At 45.1% G+C, this 20,406-nt stretch overlaps 1 protein-coding gene across 1 annotated transcript in view; it reads left to right on the forward strand.

The window, feature by feature from the left end:
• T265_07437 (hypothetical protein) overlaps positions 1–20,406 on the forward strand; it is a gene marked incomplete at both ends in the record, with an annotated part of 39,885 nt that overhangs the window by 17,555 nt on the left and 1,924 nt on the right. Inside the window, 3 exons of the mRNA XM_009172955.1 lie at positions 6,015–6,147; positions 7,992–8,211; positions 11,662–11,725. Of these exons, the coding sequence (XP_009171219.1) occupies positions 6,015–6,147; positions 7,992–8,211; positions 11,662–11,725 (417 nt within the window). The remainder of the gene's footprint in view (positions 1–6,014; positions 6,148–7,991; positions 8,212–11,661; positions 11,726–20,406) is intronic.

Genomic DNA, 20,406 nt, shown 5'->3' on the forward strand with positions numbered 1-20,406 from the left:
GACACCACATTAGCAATCATTACCGAGATGATCCTCTGTGGACACCACAGGGGCTACTCAGAATCGACCTTTCCGAAAACTCACTTGTCAAATCAAAAACCTACTTTGATCTGGTGCATCCGTCATTAGTAATTCGACATTAGTTGGTGTACAGCACTAGTGAAAATTCAATAACGAAACTGTTAAGTCAGTTACTTGTGATCACCCCTAAACCATGCAAGCAATTGCTGAAGATTTGACACTCTACAAATACCAAAATATCTAAAATAATTCTCGAGAATTTTTTATTGGGTCAACCAGAACAGGTATCGCCAGAGAGCACTTTAAGCATCGAGCTGTCAAAACAGCGGTTCTTACAGCAGGGTTGTGCACACTTTTCAAAACGTACATCCTCGTCGATGTGCTCCTTTCTCTGGGTCGCTCGTTCCCCGTTCATATAGTAGGTCAGTTAAACTTATAATCGGAATTCTGTCACCTTCCTTGATGAGCGCTCATATGGCGCCACCTGATCATGTGTTCCTTCACAAGCTACAACTTCGGTAAAGGCATCTGGTTAGGCTTTGAATGAAATATTATTGCCATTGACATTCTGTTCAGTAGTTCCAGTGAAAAGCGGGTGTATCGAGAACAGTCAAAGTGGGATGAATCAATCCTTGTAAAGTCTTTAGCATGTCATGGGGAAGACGCGAAGTACTCCTTTGTAGTCTGTTGTTTCCTCTAATTCTACATCTGTACAAGCATTTGCCAGCTTCTTTCCAATTTCGTTAACAGTCCGAGCAAAGAACTGCGCGAACGTTCGGCTTATTAAGTCGCCTTCGTTTCGCCTTTGGGGACGGACAATTAATCTGCTATTTTCTTCTCCGGGCAGAGACCCGTGTGCAAAGTTTTGAGAAATGGGGAAGATGAAAAGGTTGTTAGTGTCGTCTTTAAGGATCTATGATGTTATCTTCTCGTGTGGACGACTTGTCTGACCCACTCGCCATTCGATCTTCACTCAAGCCATTTGCTCGTCTCTTCTCAGGTTTCTATCACAGGGTTCAGTTAATCATGGTTTCATTATCATACCAATGCTGTCATCCTGTTTTCCCACCATACTTATTCCAATTTGATGACAGTGTTACATTCCGTCACTCTACGACGTATAACATTGTACGCAGATTTTATGAAGAAAACTATTTAGGCTTTAATAGGGCTCAGAGTTACTGCCGTTCACAAGCATCCATCAGCGAAAGGACCCGAACACGGACGTGCTTCACAGCTCTAGCTCTCAGTCTGGAAACCAATCAATCTAATTACCACCCAGCTTGAGCTACCTCTGCGTTTAGGACTCGGAACTGCCGACCAGAAAGTGCGCGGTTCGAAGTTAACCCTGGATCTTCGACTGTTCTTGTCTAGTCTTGGGCGACCCAGCAATACCTCAGCGCACCTTCAAGTTGCATCGAAGGGGTGTCATAGCTAGATTATCATTATTATTGACCGTTTGGCAAGATGAACCAGTCTTTCATTCTAAATTGAGCTAGTCCGAATTCTCCTAACTCCTGATATTTATAGACAGCTTACACTAAATTTCGCCAAATAGGTTGGTTAACGACGAAGCTGGCCTCTGCTACTCTATTCTACAGTTAGCTTAGTTCGAGCCGAAAATCTCATTGGCTTTCTGTTTAAATCTAGATTTGGATACGTAAAACTCCAACCTAAGGAGTTGAACCCTACCGTAGACAATCTGAACTCGAGTTCACCGCTATCCTTGACTGATTTAAGAGAGGCGCCCCTCAGCGAAAAGAACATTGTTCATTAGTCACCTCTATTCTTCGCCTAAATCAGTATTCGGCTTTGTCCTCTGAGACCAGTGGAGTGCAAAAGACAAACACGCTGATGCGGATCATGTTCTTCGGACCAATACTAACGCTGAGAACTTTAATAGGGTCTGCTTGTTTATTCTGCTCACCAAGTAAAAACGCATCTAAGTCTCATAACCTGTCTTGGCACGTTTCGTCACAACCTAATATTTTTCCAAGCCACTACCACAACTTGTCTGAAAGCAGGCGGTGAATGCGCTGACACTAAAAAGAATTGTTGCTACCCGCCAACTGAAATTTCATATCTTCTTTTGTAACCATTCTCTGGTTGTGATGACTCAGTGGTTAGAGCGCGAGTTTACTGACCGGAAGGTCCGGGGTTCGAACCTGACCTCTGTATCTCGACTTATCCTTCCTAGGCTTGGGCAACCTGTCAATATCGCAGCTTTCGTGCTTCCTTCGGGTGGCATGGCAGCTAGGCACCGAAAGGTTATCACGGCTGGACGATTTTGTTTTCATTTTCTGGGTCCGATGGCGCCACACGCTTGCCCAGAGACGGAAGACGAAGTCAAAGATGTGTCGTCAGATTCCTCTATCGGTTGCACTGTCTGGTTGGCCGTAAAACGTCCTCTCTGGATTAGTCTTTATTTGAATTGAGTGGGGATTGCATCCAGGTTTAATGGTCTACTTGGTTCGATCACAACTGAAGGAATAAAAACTAGTTTACTCATAGCATTGTAACTCAGTTGTAGATCGCTTATCAAGTTCATTCATAATGTCAACACAAACCTTATCAACGTTAGGACCAAGACAGTTGAGGTATGAGGGTGAGGATACAGTTGTGCATTTGAGCGTAGGTAGAATTTCCAAGCTTTTATAGTAAACTTTCAAGACGTGTTGATGCGTGTTCCAAAGAGTGAATCACTGGGCCCAGGTTGATAATTGCTAGTGGGGTGAGAGAGCGATAGAAGAAAGCCTAGTGTGCCTTGTTTGATGAGTGATATATCTCCGTCATCTGACTGTCTCACAAAATTCGGTGTGGCTTACTAGCGGGGCTTTGGTAAAAAGGTGCCCCTTGTAGATACCATATAATTTGAAATAGACGTCTAAGTTCCGGAAGTCAATTGGTACGCACAACTCGGCTGCCTCTAAAAAACCGGAGCACTTCACCGTGGTTGGAACACCCAGCCAGTGCGTTGACCAAAAGACGTACACATACGTGTGCGGTACCGTGTAGTCCATGAAGCACACTCGCGTGAACAGTTTAATCGTATATTCACTTATGTTGACATCTGCCGACTGCTCCATACCAGCCATCAGCGGATAACCATGTCTGATGTGCGCCATTACCAACCCTGTTGTTTTGATCACGTGATGCACACCGTGTCTCTCACTCACGCACGCAGTCTCCGTCCAAATCGGTCGTGCTTTTCACTCTCTCACTCTGGGCTGGAAATTCACCAGCCAGACAGTCTAGCCTCGCTTTAGCGTATGCAACATATTCAACTTGACTGTTGCCCATTTCTCCCGCCACTTTTGTGTGTGATCAGGCGGGTGGGTCGTGGATGCGGCATATGCATCGAGGTTAAAACAAATATCAAGGTAGCTGGTCTTGCGTGAGATCTTCGACTCCCTCGAAGTTGAGTGGACATATGGGTAAGCATGTGGGATAGTGGGCTGTGGCAACCACGGCATCTTGTCTATTCCAACAGCAGTAAAGAAGGAGCAAGTACCTCTGACTTCAGCCGTTTCTCTTGAATCCATGCTTGAGTACCCTATTGTTTCACTGTCAGTTTGGATACAACTTGAAATCTAATTTCGATGTGGTTCGACGCCTTGGATGCTGGTGCTCGACCGGTGTGTGACCGGCGCATACTGAGAGTCTGTGGCGTACAACCTCGCAACCCCGGTATTTCGTGAGTATTCGGATTTATCAACATGGGTCATGTGAGTAGTTTTTCAGATCGCTTGAACATCTAATCCGCTTGATTTTTCTCCGAAACGCCCAGTCCACAAAAACGGGACCAGAACGCTTGACCTGATAGAGGACAACATCCTGGTTGCATGTCGTGATATTAGACTTTTGCGGGGGTTCGCTTAATTGCAACCAAAACTCTGATGGATATTTTGACCAACTTCTTCATTAGTGTAGTTTATCGTGTAACTTCTGCTGTCCAACATAGAGACGTCTCGTTTCGCCTCAAAACGGATTTCTTCGAGTCAGAGTCCCTGTGACCGTGACGATCATACTGTTGGCCCCTAGCGATTCGGATGTTCCCAGCTTGAATACGAATCTGAAGTGTGAAACCTTGCCCGCTCGGTGTAGTAGTCGGAACTAAATCATTCTGTGGCGCGTGGATACGATGAAATCAGTCTACTTACAGCCCTTCGACTGTTTCGGAATAAGAAAATTCATTTGCCACAGGTTTTCATTTCATCAGCTGTTGGAGTTTGCAACCGAAACTTCAGTCGGCTAGTTGAATGACAGTCAGAATCTCTGTTCACTTATGCCCTATTTTTTCGGCCAGATTTGCTTAGCGGTCCACTACCGTACAACCAGACGTCAGCGATATACTGATATGAAGCATCAGTGTTAGTGGAGCTTAAATGCCGTGATAAGCTTCCAGTGCTACTGTCTGAGTGATAAGAGGGCAGTAGATTTATTATGTATGTTTGAATTGATTTGGTACTAACGCATATTATCAAGACTGCCCTAAGTTCTATTGGTTTCTTTAGTGTTATCGAACATGTGAACACCACCGGCACCCTTCCGCGCCATCACTCTCCTTCAGTTTTTAAAATGATCCCCAAGGGGTAATATCGTCCCCATTGAAGACTACCGGTGTACAGTTTGTGAAAGAGTCGACTCGCTGCGAGTAACCTAACTGTCGACCATATTCCACTGTTTGTCAGTAAGTCAACGCTGGCTGGCCCACTATCCCATTCGGTTCAGTTAGCTGGAAATCAGTTCATGGACAAACTCATTCTGTTGCGGGCACAGAATGTCTGAACGGCTCGAAATACTTTTTTCGGGCGCACTTGTGCTCTGTGAGCACTCCGATTGGTTCGTTGCTCTTTATAGGGATCACCAACCCGGTAAGACTGGATAAGAATACCGGCTTGGATAAAATGCACACGCAACTTGGGAAATTTAACTGATGCATTAGCAACAACTTACTGAGGACGATTGTATGTTGCGTTAATGCATGTGTTTGTTTGGACAAGCATCACGTTATCCGTTTTCCAGCATCCTAAAGAACACTGTGACTAGTAATACATTACTCATAAGGTTGCTTTGACAGCCCGCCACCGGTTCCGTCCTTCTTGGGGCTCATCAAGTAGGCTTAATCCTCAAGTTTCCGTCAAACTTATGTTCTACTTGAACCTAAAGTAAGAACATCGTAAACGAGAGACTCAGCTGGGTTCCAGGTGAGTCTCCCGTCAAAATCAAAACGGCATGCAAATGAATGTATTCCGCTAATTTCATGCAAGCTGGGTTCAAGTAGAACATAAGGTTGACGGAAACTTGATCATTGAGCTTACCCGATGAGCCCCAATAAGGAAGATTTGTTTTCAGCAACCTCATGAGTAGTGTATTACGTCTATATAATGCGTCTCTATCTCGAATACTTTACCCCATGAGACGGCCCGGTACAGCACATTCAGTTGCTGAAAAAATCATAAACGAGAGATTCAGTTGGGTTCCGGGTGTCGCCGGCTCAACCAAATTGGTTTGCAAATAAGTGTACTTCGCCAACAGTGTGATTCAAGTACTCATTGGAATGTAATCAAACAATTTTATGGCTGTGCGCACCATAGGTTAGTATGAAAGAGTTTTATATGGACAAGTAGTACCGGTATGTCTTCACTAAGCACTACTTTGACGTGGCCGTTTTTGGTATATTCCTTATCAGAGTTCCGAGTGAAGCTTCAACACTTCTGAAAAGTCATAACAGATTGTCTGAATATGGCCAGCCAATCACAAAGGCTATTAGACATGGGTAAAAAAAAGTGTTTTTCACACAACCACACCGACAATGACCCTTTCAACCGGAGGGCGTTTGCCTATTGTGGATAGCTGCGTAACGCGGTACCAAGCAAGCTATTTCTTCTACTCTACCCACGCCGTACTCGTCGGTCTTCATACTCTTACCCAGTGAAAATATCCCCAGTTTCACAGCTTCTATCTGCTGATCGTTCTGCTTTCTACACTAGACACGTCTTAGTTGTTTGATGTGCATCGGAAAACTATTGGACCATTTGGACAAGTGGATTGTTATGGATGACGTGCTCACTTTTCTGCAACAAATTCGTTCGCGCGAACCGTCTCTCCTGATTGCTATGCTCGGTGAGTTCGTTTACGACCGCTTGTTCTCCATGCTCTGGTATCAATTCTACAGACTTTTTCGATCGAAGTTAAGTCCGTCCATTCTGAACAGCCGAAAAGCAATGTAGAGTTGTTTTATTCCTTCAAATCTTCGACCGTCACGAGTCTCTTGGAATAGTGTGAGGCCGTAACCTTCCGGATAGGTGTGATCTGCGCGGGAAAGAAGACTTCTCGCAGATCGTTTATGCCTCCTTATGAGAAGTCATCATCTAAAGAGGCAAGCAACACCCAATCATATGAGATGGGCCGTTTTTTTAAGGCCAAGTGCATGTTTACCTTATTGCGCTCTATCTAATCCTATATGATGGCCCCGCTGATCGGCCATCCGTATTTACATTCCTTTGTTTACCTTTCTCTAGAAGATTGTTCATTCTTAGTTTTCGAGTTGTTGATGATTTCAGACAAGGCTCAAACGGTTCTACTGCCCTCAGTTTTCCCCGGGAAGAAATCCATATTTAATCACCTTTGGTTCGCTCTTCATGCTTCGTATCTCATTTTTTTATTAACCCAGCAATTCGCCTTCATTGCTTCTACTGTTTTGGCTCCTTGCTAGCATATCTTGATAGTTTGTAGCTTTTTGTCCCATATGAATATTTTAGGATCTAAATGCAGTGTAATGGGATAAGATGTTAGAATCTTTCCTGTTTCTCTAACACTACCATTTTGTTACTGTCAGATAGGATGTTCTAGGATTAGGTATTCCACCTTTGCTCCCACCCATTTCCTCACCTTGCACTTAACCAGAAGCGGTTTATTGGTGAAGATCCACTTGAACCCATTTTCCAGTTGTACAGTTCCACTAGTCCGCCTGTTCAATAACCTGGCCAGCTGATTTGTTCACGAGCAGTACTGTTCGACGCAGTGTAACTTTATTGCTCGACGTTTCGGTCACCTCAAAGTGCCCTCCTCTGGATAGGAGCAGCAGGAGTTACTTCGCAAATCAATTAGCAACGTGAAATGGTGGGCTTTTTCGTATCACTCCGACTGCTCAAGACGCTGAGGTTGATTTGTTCATCATGAGGCGTTTCTGGGTTTTTCTTTCTTTCGACCCCTTCTAAATCACAAATGGCCTCCGGCCTTCATTCCGATCAACACAGATAGCTTCATTGTAAATGACTACCATTCTTTCACAGCGTAATTCGGATGACCCTTGCAAACTTTCCTTGTGCTTTTGTCTGTACTACTTGTCTTCATCCACTTAATTCGATATGCATATTCCACAAGGCAATTTTCATCTCTTTCTTGTGCCCCCGTTCACTTCCTTAGCGAATGGGGCGAGATGGCCCAAGTGGTTAGAGCGCGAATTTACTGACCGGAAGGTTCGTGGTTCGAATCCGACCTCCACCACTCGACTTCCCCTGTCTAGGCTTGGGCAACCTGGCAGTATCCCAGCCCTCGTGCTTCCTTCGGGTGGCATGGCAGCTAGGCACCGGAAGGGTGCTACAGCTGGACGCTTTCTTTCTTTCTTTCCTTAGCGAATGGGTAATGCATGGCACTCCGTACGACAGAATTGAAATTAGTCCTCGTTGCCATGCCACCCCAAAGGAGCACGAAGGCTCAGATACCGCAAGGTGTTAGGTACCCTGGTGGGATGCAGTAGTCTCACGCACCCTATGTTGACCTCACGTTCCCCCATCGCTCCTCATTAATCCAGCTTTATATAATCACTGCTCGCTTGCAATGTTACCGCTATTGAGTAAGTGGCTCCGCATTATACATTTCGAGTGAAACATGACCAAAGTGCCTCTCCAGTAGTAGGTCGCACCAACCTTAACATTTTTTTCGGAATCGCTTATTTCTGTTAGGTATATATCGTTTGGCGTTCAGTCACGAGAAACTAGGAATCAGTCGAGAAAAGTTGGCAACACGCGTCCTTCCCCATCTGATTCCGTTGTCAATCGAGGGTAGCCTGAATCTGAAACAGTATCTAGCTTTTGCCGAGCTCATCCGCGATATGTGTAGTCAACTGGAACGGGAACAGAAGGCCAAACTGGAACAACTCCATGGTATAGCAGAAGAACCCAAGTAAGATGAATATCAAATACAGAAATGGCTCCTTAATGCTTGTTTCCATCCCCCATTTTTGCTTCCTGAGTGTTTCTGGTCTCTGTTGTTGCATCAAAATTGCTCAGCCTGAATAGTTTGCTCAACTGTCCTAGCTGGAATTTAACTAAAATTGCTTAGCTAAATGCTCGTCATCTTTCAGACGGACATAACAGGTTCATTCTCTCATGTAACGCGGATTCTTGTGCGCCTATTCGTTCAACTTATTGTCTCATCACTCATATTCCTACCACACCTGACTGGCTGTGAATGTTTCCGTCCCGATGTCGCCATCTGTGGTTCATCCTAGAAGGCGGCATCACTATCATCATTGATGTTCGTGACGACTGTACTTTTCTGGTTGATATCTTCACCATGTTGATGCTTCATTGCCGTACAAGTACAAGCCTTGTTTAATTCTATAATAGAAAAAAATAAAAGAATGAACGCACAAGGAGCTGGTGCTTGCCTACTGCCCACATCTTTAAGCACTCAATCAGGCAATCTGCACATAAATTGGTAGTACGAACAACACCGATTTTGTTTGTACACGTACGAGTTGTTAGTGTTCAGAATGTCTGTAAAAGTCGTCCACCATACAAATCGTTGACAAATCAAATAATATACTGAGTATCACTGAATCAATATACAACCCTCTTCACATTGTGCTCAATGTTCAACTGTCGCACCGCCACAAGGTCTGTCTAATTGTATTTGAAGTCTTGGAGTGCAAGGAGAAAAGACTGGATGTGATGGAATCTGGTGTGAACATCCTGTACTGCCTACTTCAGTCGGACAACCTGGTAAGAAACTGATATCGATCAGCCACCATTTTTTCAAACGTTTCCACTTTACGCTGTTCTGGAAGGACAACACTTGTCTCGGTAAACAATTATTGCGGATGGACAGGGACAACTTAGGGACCATTTAGCGTTCGCCCCATCATTTCATCGACACCAAGGTTGAACGGAAGTGGATAGAGTTGACACCAATGCTGGAATACGAGCGTCTGATTGTATTCATACATATCCAGAGCAGTTGACGTTACGAGCACCTAACAATCGACACTACTGAATGCACCCCGAAAGTCCGTACACATGGCGCTGCTCCTGCAATAGCGCCTGACTGATTGCGGGGATGTGGCTGACTGGACCATAACTCGATAGAAACCCCACTCGATGCTCATGGGTCAACTTTTCGCGTGCCGTTTTGAAAGGACAAAGAATCACTAACGCCAGAAATCTTGTTACAACCGGAGTCAGCTAACACCTATGTGGTTGCTATATTCACCACCAGTGTAACGGTGGTACGACTGATGGGGGAGGCATGCGAGTAGTATGTCTTCTTGTAAATTCGCTTTACGTCCCTTGAAAAGAGACATCTATTGCGGAATTTGTGAAGTCGCTTTGTAACATTCGCCTGGATTTGAGCAACGGTCAATGAATATCCAGAACAGTTCAGGGAGACGCGTTCAAGGAGAAGGTGGATATTCAGTTTTTGTAAACAAGATGCTCATGAGAGTTTTGCTGCCCTGTCCAATAGTCCGTAGCTGGTCAGTTGGCATTTTCTAATAAATAACTCTGCAGCGAAGACCTTCTTCCTTTTACCAGCACCGATTTTGAAGGTGAGCACTATCACTGGCTCATCTCGGTTTTTTTAGCACAGTCTCTTTCCAAGACAGACGCTGTGAAAAAGTTTCCGGATACTTCTGGTATGAATCGAGTCGGTTTGTTCCGGTATCTTTCTCTCGTTCCATTCATTCGGTCTTCTGGACCAACTACGTTTGTCAGTCTGTCCGAATGTTCAGTTTTACTTGGCGTCAGATGATGTATCGAGTTGGATTTCGATTGTGACCGGTGGGAATCTGTTGGCAGGTTTCCAGCAAGGTCACCTCCAGTAGTTGGAGAATGCTGGCTGCCCACCTCGGGTTGGTTTCAAAGTATTCCACTTGGCAACATTAGATGTGAATGTGTTGTGCCTCTCAATTCTTAGCAGATCATGCTGTTGCCTGAGGAGATACCCCCAGTCTTACATGGTGCGTCCCTAGACTGTTTTCACAATCTTTCGTTTAAGCACCTACAGCCACGCACTGAGGAACTATTGGCTGAAAAGATGTATTAGACATATTCCAATATTATATCGCTGCACTCTTCTTCTCCATACTGCATTTCGAATTCCCATTTCTTCAACGACCTTTTCCTTTTTTCATTTTGGACTCCTATGATCATTCTTTTCCATCTATGGTATGCAGTCGTAAGGATTAGACTTAAGTAAAGATAGGGGGCCTCAGCCTATTGTTAAAGAGTCCCTTCCATCGAAAACGGTCTCTTATTTCAAAACGGTACACCCCCAGCATCGTGTGGGAGCAATTTTCCATTAGCAAGACAGGTTCTTAGTGTTCTCGTCGACCCGAATCAACACACACACACACACACACAGAGCACAACAAACAGAATTCTGACAAACCACTTACAAGACTAGACAGAGGATACGCCCATTCTTCACTTACCAGGAAAATTGCTCGAGACCTTAGATAAGTTCACGTTCTTGGGGAGTTTGGCATCGTCCTATTTTCATTCCGTGGTCTACCAGATAGGCAAGAGGCATTTTACGCTTGTCGTACACTGCCGGTTGTGGCCTCGAAAGGGCATCAGATTGTCTACAAAGATGTATGTATGACCAACTCTTCTCCACGGTTCGGAGATTTGGTCTCTGTGAGGAAAACTCATACATGTCCTTAATTCTCTATGTTTGCTGTCTTGGTCAGCCAGTCTCTACCAAACTAGGTGATCGGATTGAAAGTGAAGTGATAAGTGGAAGTCGCTGAAGTCGCACAGTCTCCTTGACTAGTTTGTGTTCTTCAAATGTGGGGGAGCTAGTCTCACACAGCGCGTGAGGCCCCAAACGGACTGGAAACGAAAGTCGTAAGCAGCCGATGACATTATCACGGACTGTGAAGTTGAAAGTGGCAAATGTATGATTAATTGGGGTCCAAGTGGCAACCCCCATCGACGACTGAAGTTTCCTTGAGATATGACACTATGTATCTATAAGGTGGCTAGACCATCCCACGGAACTCCCCAACTTTGTTTGGTCTGGCCTTCCCATTTAACTTTTCCGAGGACTCTATGGTAGCATAAGGCAACCGTTCACGTTAAGAACGTTAATCGATCTGGTGGAAGCGACTTCGCGCCTGAGTCCGTTTGTGATGCGCAAGTACCATATTGCGTCCAACTCCTCACTGTTACTGGCTTGGTTTCAGTTCAAAATTAGTCGAGTTTCGCTTAGGTTACCAGCGTAATTTATTTCGACTCCCACTGTGCTGACTCATGCTGTTTCAGCGCCATCCCTTCTGGACGGTTGGACGTTTAAAATTTCCGTTACAAATGACGACTCGGGCGTTAACCTGTTCCTTCTTTCGTTCATATTCAGCATCCTTGGAGTTGGAACAAGCATGTCAAACGGATGGACTTCTGCAAATTCGTGTGCAACTCTAGTAAGTCAAAACAGCATTTCGGTACTCATTGAGCCGTTGGGTGCATCACACCTCAGTCCGCGTGTAACGTCCCGCATCGGGAAGAAACTAAACCTCATCGCGGTGCAGCGTACCTCAGCGGCCCATTGATTTGAACTGAGCGATGCCAACTCATCATCCAAAGTTACTCCTCCTAGATTAGTCAGTGGGTACAGGTCCGACGCAGTCTACCGGCCCACCAGGTTGGAGGTTGAGACCTAGGTGGCACCTTATTCCTTATTCTTATGTCGACCGCCGATGCCTTGCAGTCAGTGTTTTGAGCCAAAGGTTTTCATCGAAGATCCTAGTTGTCTTCCTGTCAAGGAGTTGGAACCCTCGCGAAATCTCAGTCCATATGCAACCATGATCTTTGCAAATAAATATGCCTTCATCCCACATCAGCTGCTAACATTAGCCGGATCGGACCATCTGCTGTAAACAGCAGGGCGGATAAGCCTCCCATTGTTCTTTGTTATCTCTCAGCTGCTTGTTGTATCATGGATGACCGTCTATTGTTTTCCCCGTAACTGAGTCTGCCATACCACACGACAAGGAGAAGATAGAGAACCAACGACACGATCGTGTTGTCAGGACAAACATACAGAGCTTCTGCGTAAAAATGTAGGATGGCTAAACCGCCATTTATGGTCATTCGCTTGTTCGTTCTCTCCAACCAATGGCGGCGTTCCTGTTGTGAGCAGTTTCACACTCACTCCGTTGGTTGTATGCTGTTAAGTCGTGTTTGGTAAGGTCTACCAACGCACCTGCTATCCTGAACGTGTGGTATCGATGATGACCTTGCTAGCGCGTAGTTCTCTGCGCATGTACTTTTCGTGTCTTGACGCATCCTGACACTCCGCTCTTGTTCCGCCTGTTAACCACCCTTCGGTAGATACCAACTGTAGGCAAGTCAGTCGGGCACCCAAGTAATTGACGCGTTACACACCACCGCTCCCCGTCCGTTATTCAGGCCTTACTGTCCTGTTCTTATTAAGACCATTAACATGCCAACCCTCAGATAGATGGGTGAGCGAGTTTCTCTCCCGCGTATCCTTGATAGTTTGTCGATGGATATCTGGATGCGTCTCTGAAATTTGGGTTTAAAATCCATGTACGGTTGTTGCACTCGCCCTCCCTATCCAGACACTGTTCAGTACAATCGTCGGGTGATTCTGGGGCTGTTGCAGTGGTGCCTGTGCTGACATTGTCTCTAGTTCATGAGCTGCAGTTTTATTGCTCAATTGGTTACCCGTAAACAGCTGACTCTGTGCTGCCCGACCATCCACTTCCTTAAAAACTTGCACTGGCCGAAATACTAAACACTGTTTGTCATATCCACTTATACACGAGCTAATTGTAGTCCTGATTCAGTGGAGGACACCTAACGGTAACTGACCACCCTGTCGTCCACGGAAAGTTCAGATGTAGTCACTGTTAGGAAATTTCAATGCGCAGGCAGGATACTTTGATTGGTCAGGGTATGCCTTGGTGGGTAAGTTTAGTCTGGTCGCCAAACACGATAATGATTATGAACGCTGTTTGTAGTTGTTTCTCAGCAGCACTGGGTTTAGACGTGGTAGGCATGTGCCACCTTGTGTCCCTCAGCGGCTGGACAGCCTTGGAGTCAGACCGACCGAATCGGCATCAGCTACGAACGGCGAGATTCAGCTCAGTTGTTTCTCAGCAGCACTGGGTTTAGACGTGGCAGATTCAGATAACGCAGATTTTCAGTGATTTTTTTCAGAAAGCCCAAAGAACGATCTTCCCATTCAGTAGTAGAGGAGCTTTATGAGGCACGAGTTAGGAAAATACACCGAAGCTTACTATGCAAGGCATTATAAACGGTCTCCTCAGAGGACCTTGACCGTAACTTGGATGAAAACCATAGGTATATGCGACGCCTGAACCCACTGGATCTCAGAACGGTCACTATCACTCCCTGATAGAAGGTGGTCTATCCTCTCCGGCTCAAAGTACGGTTCGTTAGACGGTCGATTAGATGACAACTCAAACGTCGCCTGCGTGTGAGCAGATTTAAGACGTCTAAGAAGTCGGGGCAGTGGGCTTTGAAATGCATGGGAGCTCTTCCAACTAGTCCGCATAACAGGGCCTAAAATTGAGGCCTTCCGTGAGTGAGTTACTCGAAGATAATATTGGAAACCTAGTGTATAATAAAGACCAGCATCTGTGTTACTTAGTGGAATATTTTCTCACAAGTTCTAATTGATTTCCTACCCTCTAACTATGTCACTCATTTGACCCGCACATTTTGAGCCGTGATCTCTAATATTATACTACCCGTCAGCGCCTGAAGTACTGATATGTCTTTTTGCCTGTGAGCGCCATCGGCTGCTGTACCAGATGAGCCTCCTCTAGCATTGTTTAGAGCTGGAGGATAATCTTTGTTTTGATTAGGTCTGGAACAAGAGCTTGTTCCTGGGAATGAGAACCACTCGTTCGTAATACCTGTGTTCAAAGAAGGTACCCGAACCGACTTCTCCAACCATGGGGCTGGAAATCCCACATGGTGTAAAACATATACTTGCTTCCCTGACGTTGCGACGTCTAAATTTGGCAAGTCGGAGAGCATTGTGCTTTTAGCAGCAATCGCAATTTCCCTTCAACTTTCTGGATAGATCAGCCCTTTTATGTATTCTTAGCCAGACGGGTATGCTGCTGAATTTTATCAACATTCTTCCTGCTCCGTATTCTCACATCTCCGATCAAGTGATGGCGTACATTGAACTGTCCAAAGCCTCCTCACAAAGAGTAAGATTCGTCAGGGTCATCCATCCCTCCGTATTTGTTCAATTTTGTCCCCGAAATTATCATGGAGTGCACACTCTAAGGGACCCTGAATCTATATATCAAAACTATGCCCGAAAAAAATTAATTGGCTTAGATTAGGCGAACTATCTCTTTTTTGGTTATTATTTTTCCGCACAAAGTATACGTGTGGCGTCAACTTGTGTCGTTTATGGCGTCAGAAACAAATTTCGCCGAAGTCGAAGATCTGTGTATACAAAGCAACTGTAAAAACGGTCTTACTCTGTGGTTGAGACTTGGTCTCTTCAATCCCATGAATCGTTATCTTAGTAGCGTAGCAAGAGTTGGCCACTACGCAACAAGATGATATGTAAGCAGACACTTGGTAACGAACCAGACTGAATCGAGTGGTAGGTTAGGGGTGAGACATGCACTACGCGTACCCAGTCTACCCAAGAAAGTGTTTTGTGGAAGGTCCGCGTTGCCATGACATGGCACTTTGAAATAAAATCACCTACAATCAACGTGAGTGCCGTGAGATCCTGTGCCTTCGTGGATTGGGCCCGCGTGTTTTTGTTTGCACGTGGTCGGAATTCCTTCAAGACATCACACATGGCCGATTCTAGTGGCGCGCACGCCAAATTGCCTAGCTAAACTTCGCCTGTCGTGTTGTGCTGGGCTTTTGTCGGGTGAAGTTCGCCAAGAATGCTGGGTCAATCCAGATGTCCAAAGATCTTGGCATCTTATTCTTACTTGTTTTCCAGGAGGTCGTAGAAATTCTTCGCACTGTGTCCCTACCCTGCTGTCACTTTGCTACTCATGGTTGTGTGGCAATCAAGCCCCAGTATTTGTGACTGACGTATCGGGGTCAACGATGATAATAATATCTCGCGTTATATATAAACGAATTACAACGGAATTTCCTGCTAATCAGTGCGCCGTTATATAGAAGTTGGTATTGATACATGCAAGCGTATTTATATTGTCGCAAGCACAGCTCTGTACTCACTATGCTTAAGATCAATAATCGTACAAATGTAAGCAGTTTAGTTACAAGGACAGTTCAACTGACGTAGGTTTTATACTGTGTGGTTAAGGATTGGCTCTGATTGTATTCAGTTCATTTTTTTTCAACTCACAAACCGTTCACCGAAATGCAATGCTGGTACGGCTTCGTTCACCGAGGCTAAGCGGAATAGGGGACCGCGAGCCACGCGTTGGAAGCGGCGGCCCAACATGAAAGTCAGGAACACGCAGAAGAACGTCGGTATCAATTAAGTTATATGGGGTATTATGGCCAGTGGTAACGCCAGTCCCACTATCAAATCCGATTAGCATGTCTACAATACACAGAACAGTCACTTGTGTCAAGATTTTTGGGCATTCGACTTCTTCGCTGATACGGTGCTATACCCGTTTGGAGTAGTAGGTCACTCCCTCGTTCGTGCCCTACATCAGCCGAGTTTAGACACCGAATGTTTGCTCTCCAGATCCTGGAATTGACACGACTTTTACCCGTACTAGCATGAGTACGGGTAATGTACTAAAAAGTTGTCCACTCCATGGTATATTTATTGTACTGCACCTCTCAGAATTCGCTAAACCGTTTGATTGCGGACGCCTTAGTGGCTGACAGCCGCCAACCAATCAGTGACATGGGTTTTGTCATCAGTAACTATTACCTGCGGCACTCCTCAAATGAATGTTTTTAACAGTAGTAGCTCAGCTGTCGACGCCGAATAAAAATCCGTAAGCGCCAAAGCCTGATTTCCTTTTACATCTCGCAATAAATGGGCTGAGTTCACTTGGAAAATGGAATATGCTTTGTTTGCACTGTTCAATATACTATATAATACAACCCGCAAGGGAAAGGCAAACTACTTCGCTTTCTTCATTTCCAACAAGACACGAGAATGAATTGCCAAGAACAGTAGGCTTAGGCATTAGGCTTAGTCATCTAGACGTAATGGACCCGCGAGTGTGACAGTAATTCTCCTCTAGAATGAAACCCTGAAAAGCGACGTCTCAAAGCTTTCGGGCGTTCAGCTGTAGCACCCTTCCGGTGTCTAGCTGCCATGCTACCCGAAGGTAGCACGAGAGCTGGGATACTGCCAGGTTGCCCAAGCCTAGACAGGGGAAGTCGACAGGTGGAGGTCGGATTTGAAGGACCGACCTTTCGGTCAGTAAACTCGCGCTCCGTCTCGCACGTCTCAAGGATGTTAAAGCAGACCCGAAACATCGCTTTTTGTCAGAATTAATGTGATGAAGACTCACGAGAAGTGCAGTTAACCTTAATAGGTGTGGGTCTCAAAACTTGAATCTGTATTGGTGTGTTTATGTGCCATTGTTGACAGGATGACATGGATGACATGGAATGGCCTAGTAAAGTCACTGAGACAGGCATACAACGCACAACACTGGACAAATCTGTGAATATCTCAATGTTGTACGCAAACTCCAAGGATGTTTTTCACAGAAGCATCGTTCAATAGTGGTCACTTCTTTCAGAGGGGTTCGATAAGCAATGGAACAGCACAGAGGACAATGTACTTATGGGCAACGTTTCGCACTTGACACAGCTTCGTCAGACTAGGTGGATAAGTTCCCAAGTTTATCTTGCTGTAAGGCAGGCGAAAAACCAATCCGTAGGATTTCTTTCACCTAGTCGATCCTGTCAGTGCTTAATGTTAGTCAGTTCTTCTTGATTGGTGTAGTTTGCTAACCCGAGTAGTGGCTTATGGAAGGGTATATTATGAAGTAAAGTAGAATTTGGTAACCTTGCTCTTGCGGTTTGGGGCACTGTAGTGGAGCATTCCTCCCGGGCTTCGTTCAAAACTTTTGTTGGTGTGTATAAATACCGGGACGATTGGATTGGAGTTGAGGTCATCAAGCGGATTTTACTCTGCTTCGGCTTTGTACTTTAGACGCATTCCATCTCACTGATAACCGCACGTCGTCACGTGTCAACTGGGCTGATCTAAGACCGCCTGTCAATGTCCAACTTCCAGGTGATCACTTATATTGAGGCGGTGAGCAATTGATTCCTGTAGTCAAACGATCCGGAAGGTGAATTGGGTCTTGGTCCTGAAAATTACGAGAGGCCTGAGTTTTAATTTGTAGAACGAACTTGCGAATGTCCCGCTTTTCTTGTGTGATTTGCTGACATTCACTTGTTCCGCTGTCTTACCATTTATGGGTTGAACTCTAGCAATCACCAGTTGCTTGTGCCATATTTCTCTTCACACCTTGGTCGGAAATAATGGATTTTCCATGATGAAAGTATTTCTTAACAGTTCTCAAAGACGTTGGTTTCCTTGTCACCTGGTGGTGAATCACGAACGTTTGAAATAAACCAGGTCCATTAAGACTTGGATTTTCAAGATTATAGGCTTGCACGTGACTCGAAACTCCGCTGTTCTGTGTCTACAGTGAGTAATTACGCGGACTTTGATTATAACCACGGAGCTGCCACGCAGACACGACGTAGATATATGTTTATTGACGTACGCGGAATTCCATAACCACTTTACTCTGGGTCAATATTTACACGGTACAGCATACAAGGTAGAGTAAAACAAGCAGTTTAACCACGCCCTCGATCGCAACATTCATTTCAAGCATTTATGGATGTGTGCCCGACCCTTTACCGAATGCTTTGCTCTACGCAGCTCCAAGCTCGTCCGTATGTGTTCTTCGTAGGAATTGCACACTCGGCATTGTCCAATAACCCTAGTTCCTATTACGGCTGATTTGAATAAAAGCGTGTAGGTGCTCTAAAGTATGCTAGTCTGCCAGTGCTTCCAGTGAATTTCACGGATCGTGCTCAAAACAGAATGGTGGGACAATCTAGGTGCGTTAGAACGAGATCCTCCCGGTCCATTATTAAGGCCGTTTGCTGTACGTGGTTTTGGCCACCTGTATCGTGTTTTCGAGGACCAATGACCCAGACAATCGATAGGCACTGGCTTTTCCGGTGGCGACGTATGCGCGGTTTCGATTATTGCATCCTAGTCATATGTAATCTCGGATGTTTGGAAGTATCCGCACTGAAGGCCACCAGATCGAGCGTTACACGGAACACTTAGTTTGGTTGGACTTTGCTGGAATAACCTACCAACAATCTGACCGGCTTGACGTGCGATGTGTACGTCAACTTCAGTCTCCAAGCACAAACGTGAGCGTATCGCCCCTGACCAATCAAATGACGCCATTGTAACGGTGGCTTTCAGACTGCCATGTTTGTTTTTCATGTTTCAGTTTATTCCATTCCTGGGGAAGGTCATCCTGAGTGGCCCAAACAACCGAGCAGTAAACCTCCGCACAGTAACCATCATAAGTCAACCAGACCAAATGGTTGGACCGTTCAGTAGGTTAACGCACAAGGACCCCACTTACGTAGAACAAATGTATTTTATGCAGTGCAGTTTCCGTTTCCTGTGACGTAGGCAATCTGTATTCGTAGAACAGATGGAAGATTTGATATGCAAGCCAAAACATTCGTTGGAACGAATTTTCACACTGCTCCGTCTTACGGGCAGTGATTCGGTCTCTCCTGATTGGAAAATCAGCCCTCGCACAGCACTTAATCACCATCATACACCAACCTGGTGTTCACTAAGCATTCCAGCTCATTGTTAATGCAATCAGCCGAAGAGTGGAATTCGCTGAATCCTTACTGCTCACTCAAAGCCAATTCTAGCCTCCCAGAAAGCCGTAATCCTGCCCGTTAGGGAGTCGCCATCTAACTGATTGTGTGGCGCAGTTTGAAACTTATTATCAGTAGAAACCATACTTACATTTTATTACTTTTTAGACCGGTTCATGTGACAGCACCTAGCTACCTGACGTTTTATTGCAGTCTTCTGATGATACACGTAATCCCGACAGCCATGACTCCGATTGGGCAGAAGTGGCATCGAACATCCTAAGCTTTATCAAGTTCCCGATTACCACACAGTTTAATTGTTTCTATTCTTGGATTACCAGACTATTTCTTAGTCGAGATAAACAGTAGGTATGTTGAGGACTGATCTGGAGTGTTCGTCAAAACGACTTGAGCTGTACATCAGCCTGAATTCCCGTTCAGTTGTTTCAGCAGGCTAGGATAACCGACTACTAACTATCAGATAACAGACAACTAACCCTTGTTTTGTGAGAAGTATCAATGCTAGGTGAATCGGATTTAAACCGGATACTCTCCGAGATAGGAATCTTTTGACAGTAAGTTCCTTTACAGTTGACCAGCACTTTCCTATTGGTTTGTTCATTTAATGAGCCTATGATGTTGCTCACAGATCCGCGCACCTCGATCGTCTAGCGGTTGGCCGTGATCGCCGGGAACCTATTTGGTCTACTTGAAAAATGAGGGCATCTTCTCAAGTGCTGAGCGGATTTCTCATGCAGTTCAGTATTCCCACGGCCAAATGGGTTTGGTTTCTGTGTCAGTAACTTGTGATTGGATCTCCCAAGATAACCCTACTAGCCGTTACCTCGTTGGTTAGACCTGTAAGTCAGGGACTGGTACCGAGTCTGTATCCATTTTTGTGCAGACTAATGATACAGATAAGTGGTACGTGAATGGACTGATGTCAACCACATAACGTCATACAACTTTGGAAAACATCTCTCCTGGCTACCGCAATCTGAAACTAGTTTTTGTGGCAAGGTTATAACCACCTTTGCTTAATATTATTACGGGAAGAGGCCATGTACTCTTACCAAATCAGTATTATGTGTTCTCAGTCCGCTTAAACATTCGTCATACCATACCAAATTCAAAGAGGTGAAACTAGTTTGCGACTGGTCAGAAGACAATTTGTTAGATTGTGGCCAGAACCAAATTGCCTACCCCTCCTATACTCTAGTTGTGCTTTTTTAAGAACGGCACTGTTTATGTG

The sequence above is a fragment of the Opisthorchis viverrini genome (assembly GCF_000715545.1).
Source record: "Opisthorchis viverrini unplaced genomic scaffold opera_v5_173, whole genome shotgun sequence".
Classification (NCBI taxonomy): Eukaryota; Metazoa; Platyhelminthes; class Trematoda; order Opisthorchiida; family Opisthorchiidae; genus Opisthorchis; species Opisthorchis viverrini.